General features: G+C 40.8%; 1 protein-coding gene across 2 annotated transcripts; it reads left to right on the top strand.

The window, feature by feature from the left end:
- The first annotated feature begins 385 nt into the window (after nucleotides 1-385).
- Nucleotides 386-4,863, top strand: LOC103143672 (importin subunit alpha-1-like). 2 transcript variants are annotated; one of them, XM_016675477.1, is made up of 11 exons: nucleotides 386-495; nucleotides 727-842; nucleotides 926-1,066; nucleotides 1,646-1,734; nucleotides 1,826-2,094; nucleotides 2,164-2,249; nucleotides 3,001-3,264; nucleotides 3,355-3,588; nucleotides 4,133-4,315; nucleotides 4,399-4,548; nucleotides 4,629-4,863. In XM_016675477.1, exons 2-11 carry the CDS (start codon nucleotides 786-788, stop codon nucleotides 4,716-4,718), a joined length of 1,563 nt encoding a protein of 520 aa, XP_016530963.1. In that variant the 5' UTR covers nucleotides 386-495; nucleotides 727-785; the 3' UTR covers nucleotides 4,719-4,863. The 2 variants fall into 2 exon arrangements, with proteins under 2 accessions (XP_016530963.1, XP_007560358.1); XM_007560296.1 differs by having other exon boundaries at nucleotides 2,164-2,258.
- Nucleotides 4,864-6,391: the final 1,528 nt, after the last annotated feature.

The following is a 6,391-nucleotide window of genomic DNA, read 5'->3' as shown; positions in this document are numbered from 1 at the left end:
AGTGATATTTATAGTATACATAAAATACCTTTTTTTAACAGAAAATGCTATCAATAGCTTTACAGCTGTTACAAAGCTTTATAATAACTTTACAGTTTTGTATAAAGAGGGGGCTTATTGTAGGCTTTAGAACAAAAATAAATAAGCCGAACTGAATTTTGAGAATAGAAAAGTTTCTGTTAAATAACTTCCTGGTAGAGAATTTTAAATATCGCCGTCGAACTCTCGATCCTGGAACAGTTTGCTCGCATTGTGACAGTAGGTCCGTATTCAGCCTGAACTGATCCTGGATCAGGGCAAACTGGAGTCCACATCTCGCGATGTTCTCGTGAAGTGACGGTGTTTCCGGTGACGCATGTGATTTTTTTTCAAAACGACCAATGAACACCGGCGAATGAATGCTTTGACTCGAATGGCCCAATCAGAGGACTTTTTTCTGGAATTTAAAGGTCTGTGCGGCATTTTCTAACTACACATCTCCTGCTCCAGCATTGGGTAAGTGTCCGACTGCTACTTCTGATTTTTATATTTTAAAATATTTTATATGCTTTGTGGGTTTTTTCACGTTGTATTTACTATTTTCTTAGTTAATTGACAAATGTAGCTGAATTTAAAATTTGAACGTGGTGTGTTCTTATCTTGACATTTTCTGGTGCCTTAGAAAATGCACGAGGTCTTGTTATTCAAGCGAAATAATAAGCGACATAAAAGTGTTTGTTTGCACAGGAATTACACCACTACAAGACCTGTTCTCTGCACTCCCTAATCACACACACACACACAAAATGTCCGAGAACGTCGCACGCCTGAACAAATTCAAGAACAAAGGCAGAGATGCTAACGTGAGTTTTATACGACTGAGCAAAGCTAGAGTTTACCAAAATGCTGAATCCATAATTACACGCTTTATCTGAATTTAACGCAGGAGCTCCGACGCAGGAGAGTGGAGGTGAACGTCGAGCTTCGTAAGGCCAAAAAGGATGACCAGATGTTCAAGAGGAGAAATGTGGCCGCTGCCCCGGATGAGGCGACGTCTCCCCTCCAAGAAAGAAACCAGAACTGCCAGGTGAACCTTTTAGCATATCTTGCCAAGGGCCTAAGCGACATAAGTTTTCATATGAAGTTAATGTTTTTGGGTCCTATTTTTGTCCTACATTACTGCCAGACTAAAATGAGTAAATTAAGGGGGTAATTCTTCACACTAATTTGGTCCCGAAGAGAAGGGATCAGGTATATTATAAACGACAATGTGAAATTCACAATTGCATTATAAAGCGTCACTCTGATTTTGATGGTAAATATATATAGCAGTTTAGTTATATTGGCCTCCTAGCATAACTTCCTAAGTCAAATTTTAATGGGCTTTGATAATCATTGACTGAAATGTGGGGACAATAACTTGCACATTATTTTTGGACTTTAACAAATATTCAGGCAGGGTGATGTAGCAATTTCAGGGGATCAGTATTATGCAAATATCTCAATTTAACCCAAGTATGACCTGGGCAACTATGCCATGAGGCCAACGATGTGCAACTCCAAGCAGGATTTTTTTGGTATTTGTTCTGATATCTGCTTATAAAATCTTGTGTGTGGATGAATACTTCCTGTTTCTTAATCCTCTGTTTTTTCCTTACCTGTGCAGGCATTCAGACAGTGGACCGTCGAGGAGATCGTTGCTGGAGTGAACAGTGACAGTCGCGAGTCCCAGCTGCAGGCAACCCAGGCTGCACGGTAATTCATAATTTATTAAAATAAAGCTGCAAACCAGAGCTTTTTTTAAATTGTATATAATAAATTCTTAACTCCAATGTTTCTGGTGCAGGAAGCTGCTGTCCCGTGACAAACACCCTCCCATCGACCAGATGATCGCTTCCGGCCTCATCCCCAAGTTCGTCTCCTTCCTTGCCCTCACTGACTGCCCTCCGATCCAGTTCGAGGCGTCCTGGGCGCTGACCAACATCGCCTCGGGGACGTCTGCTCAGACTATGGCCGTGGTGGACGGCGGGGCCATCCCTGCCTTCATCAGCTTGGTTACCTCACCCCAGCAGCACATCAGCGAGCAGGCAGTCTGGGCTCTTGGAAATATCGCTGGTAATTAGCAAAAATGTGTGTTTTTTTTTTGTTTTTTTTCTGTGCATAATTATTTACTTCTCTCTTCAGGCGACGGGTCGGCTCTTAGAGACAAGGTGCTCAAGCACGGCGCAGTAGCCCCTCTGCTCACTCTGCTGGCAGTCCCTCACCTCACTGTGTTCACTGTGAGTAGCATTTTCTTTGAAATTTGTTCAAATTCATGAGTGACATTGCCCATCCCAACATTTTCAAATTTTTTATTTTTTTTCTCCAGCTTTTGCTTTGAATATATTAATGAAAGTTAAAATGTCAACCAGCCCCTCCCCTCCGCATTACCAAAATTCTACTAAATTGGTGTCGAACGTTTGTGCAGTTAACATTTTTGTTAATATTATGTTAAATCTTTCCAGAGGTGAAAGGTCAACCACCCCCTCTCCTCCTTCAAATCAGACAAAATTGTTGTCACCTTGATTACGGTCGTGCAGCAAAAATTTTTTCTGTTTGTGCTTTTGTATTGAAGATATCAATGAAGGTTTAAAGGTCAACCAAATGTTTGTGCAGTAAAAATGTCACTTGTGCTGCTATCATGTTGGATATTTTTTAAAAAGTCTTGATAGGTCAACCCTCTGTTCACATTTACAAAAATAATCTGCTCTGCTACATTTGTAGCAAAAAAGGCTTCTGCTGCTTTTGCTTTGACTATAGTGATGACTCCTGCAAACTTTTTATTTTTTTAATCTTTAAAATGATGGCAGCACAAATGTTTGAAACCAGTTTTGTAAGATTTTCATCCGTAATTCACCTCATCCACCTCTAGGTGGTGTCCTTATCTAATTAAATCTTCATTTCTCCATGCCAAACTGACATCTGCCTTCTGTTTTTTTTTTTTTTTTTTTAAATTCCTTTTCCCTCTTGATCTCTTCACAGCCCGGCTATCTTAGAAATGTGACCTGGACCCTGTCCAACCTCTGCCGCAACAAGAACCCGTCCCCTCCTGTGCACGCCATCCAGCAGATTCTACCCGCCCTCATCCGCCTGCTGCACCAAGACGACCTGGAGGTGTTGGCCGACGCGTGCTGGGCTGTTTCCTACCTGACGGACGGCTCCAATGACCGCATTGAGATGGTGGTTGAAACCGGCGTGATTCCTCGCCTGGTGAAGCTGCTCGGCTTCCAAGAACTGGCTGTAGTTGTACGTGCCAAACTTCACAAAACTTGCCCTATTCTCCACAGCTACCACGTTTCTCCTAGCTCTTAAATAATCCACTTTTTGTCCTGTCAGACTCCAGCGCTCCGTGCTCTGGGTAACATCGTGACCGGCACAGATGAGCAGACTCAGGCTGTTCTTGACGCCAGTGCGTTGTCCATGTTCCCGAACCTGCTGCGCCACAAAAAGGCCAACATCCAGAAAGAGGCAGCCTGGACTCTGTCCAACATCACAGCAGGGAAGGACACCCAGATCCAGGAAGTCATCAATGCAGGCCTCGTTCCCTACATGGTCGACATGCTCGTGCGGGTACGTTCTGGGGACAGTTATCGTGGTTCAACTAAAACTAACAAACTGAAGTTGAAAACATTTTGGATAAAAACGGTAATTACTAGGGGGGGAAAACTAACTACGAACTACAGGACATTGTGTGTTTATCTAAAACCTACTGAAATTCTAGATGCATCTTTAATTTTTGTGTTTATGAATCTATTTACAAGTCTATTGAAATGAACCATATTAAACTAATAAAAACTAGCAAACCCACTCCAAAAACTAATTCAAACAATCTGAAGTAGACAGTCGAAATAAAACTCAACTATTATGAAAAACCTAAAACTACTATAACCCTGGTTCTTGGTCAAAGACGGCAATATGCAACTAGATTAATCAGTCAGAATCGGTTCTAAACTGAATAAAATCTGAAAACTCTTCAATGCACAAAGTGGAAATTTCTTATCTTTCAGATCAAATTATTTAGTTTGGTGCTTTTGAAACCTTCATTGAGAACCAGTTTGGTAAAAAATTTGTTTGAGGTGAGGTGGAAAATGTTTAATTTCCTCCGTCTCTGCAGGGTGACTACAAAACCCAGAAAGAGGCAGTGTGGGCAGTAACCAACTTCACCAGCGGGGGCACTGTTCAGCAGGTGGTCTACCTCGTCCAAGCCAACGTTCTTGAGCCGCTTCTGAATCTGCTTTCCTCCAAGGACAGCAAAATCGTCCTCGTCATTCTGGACGCCATCACCAACATCTTCATGGTGAGATGTTGAGACCAAGACGCATGCATGAACGCCACGGCTTTCTGTGCAGCTTCTCACGTTTCAAATTTCCCCCATGTCAGGCCGGAGATAAAATCGGAGAGTCGGACAAACTGAGTCTGATGATCGAGGAGTGCGGTGGCCTGGACAAGATAGAAGCGTTGCAGGCTCACGAGAACGAGTCGATCTACAAAGCTGCACTCAACCTGATTGAGAAGTACTTCTCTGAAGAGGTGGGTAGAGATGTTCGACCATTAGCCTAGCCTGACGTGTTAAACCGTGTGTGACGTGTTCCCGTCTGCTTTCGTTGAAGGAAGAGGAGGTGCAGTGTGTGATCCCTGAAGCTACTGATGACGGTTACGCATTCCAGATCAGTGAAAACCAGAGCACGTTTAATTTCTAAACGACTTGTTGCTTTCACTCTGTACTGTAACCTCCCACTGCTACGGTCTGTCCTGTGTTCATGTGACATTTGCTGATATTTGTATGTATTGTACATACTCCTTTTACAACAGAACAAATGTGTAAATAAAGCTGTTGGATCTTGTTTGCCAGTGTTCACTCTTTTTGTCTTACTTTTATAAACTGCATTAAACTTTAAATACTGACCAGGTTTAGTCAAAGACCTCATCTTGCAACAAATTTTAGAAATGTGTGAAACATTTTTACACATTTGACATGTCATTAACTTCCATCCCTTGTTGCACGGTAAGTTTCCCCCCGCCCCCACACACAAAAAACAACCTTACTGTGTATTTCTGGTCTAGCTTCTAGTGTAAATATATTAGTGCACTTGAAATAAGACAAACAAGTAACTTTTCAGAAAGGTGTTTAAATCAATTTCTTAATATTGATAAAGTATTGGCAGATTATTGCATTAATAACATGAGAAAAATGTTTTTGTGACATCTCAGTGGAACTAGTTCATCATTTGACTTAAACTCATATTTCTGAAAAGTTACCTGTAAGTCAGTTGTTGCCTTTCACTAGAAATTGGACCAAAATAATTTTGGTCCATTACTTCCTTTTTTTTTTTTTTGTGTGTGTAGTTTCTCAATTGACAGAAATGAACCAGATAAAAGTTTATTCTAATTGGAGGTGGAAAAGCTTCCATGTTTGTTTAAAGCTGCATTATCTGAGTTCCCAGCTTTCAGTCTCAGGTTCAATATCTACCTTCAGAACTTTCCTTTGAGATCAGTATCTCAAAGGAAAACAATGTAAAAGTAAATGCTTTTACATTGTTTGTAGGAATGTACAGAATATTCAGAGTAAATGTTGGCAAACCAAATCCATGCAAATAATTTTTTTGGTATGCTCCAATAGTGTTTCAAAAACAAAAAAATGCTCATTACTTCCAGTTAAAAGAAACATGCAAGATGAAAGGATGGAGAAAATCTGTGAATATGAATTTAAGACAACAGTCTCTTTGATGGGTTTAGATCTGGACTTTGAATGGGCCATTGTAACATGCTACCAGATGTTTTAATCTGGTGTCAAATGTACGGCTCCTGGGCCATTTGTTGCCTTTGGAATTCTCCATGTGTTCTGTGCCCAAAATTCAAGATTGGTACGAACTTGATTCATCAGCACATGCAGCAGCAAAACTCACAAGATTATTTTCTTCATTTTCATTTTGTGTGGCAGATGAGTGCTGTCAATTTTGGCCCCTGTGACAAAAGATCTGGTGCTCTGGGGTGCGTCATCTGGAAGTTGGACCTCTGTGCCAGTCTCAACTCTTTAGCAAATTACTAACAAGATTTGAAAAGAAGAGCTATCCGATTATTAAATCAACCAATCTTCATATTAATTTAGAAACTTTTCCCTACCCCTGGGAAGAAACGCATCCGCACAGCATGATGCTGCCATCTCCGTGCTTCACTGAAATATGTGGTTAACTTCCGCCAAAGTGGACTCTACAATATTTAGAAATTAGGTGACTTCTGAATGAAAAGTGGTTCCTCTGGACTTTTTTTGTTGATGTGTCTGGAAATACAATTGCGCGTTTTCATTGGGAAAACCGAAAATTATTGATTTGGGATTTATGTATTTTTAAGATGACAGATTTGTTTGAAGGTA

The sequence above is a fragment of the Poecilia formosa genome, unplaced genomic scaffold, assembly GCF_000485575.1.
Source record: "Poecilia formosa unplaced genomic scaffold, Poecilia_formosa-5.1.2 Scaffold114, whole genome shotgun sequence".
Lineage (NCBI taxonomy): Eukaryota > Metazoa > Chordata > Actinopteri > Cyprinodontiformes > Poeciliidae > Poecilia > Poecilia formosa.
This window is presented reverse-complemented; position numbering and strand designations above follow the sequence as displayed.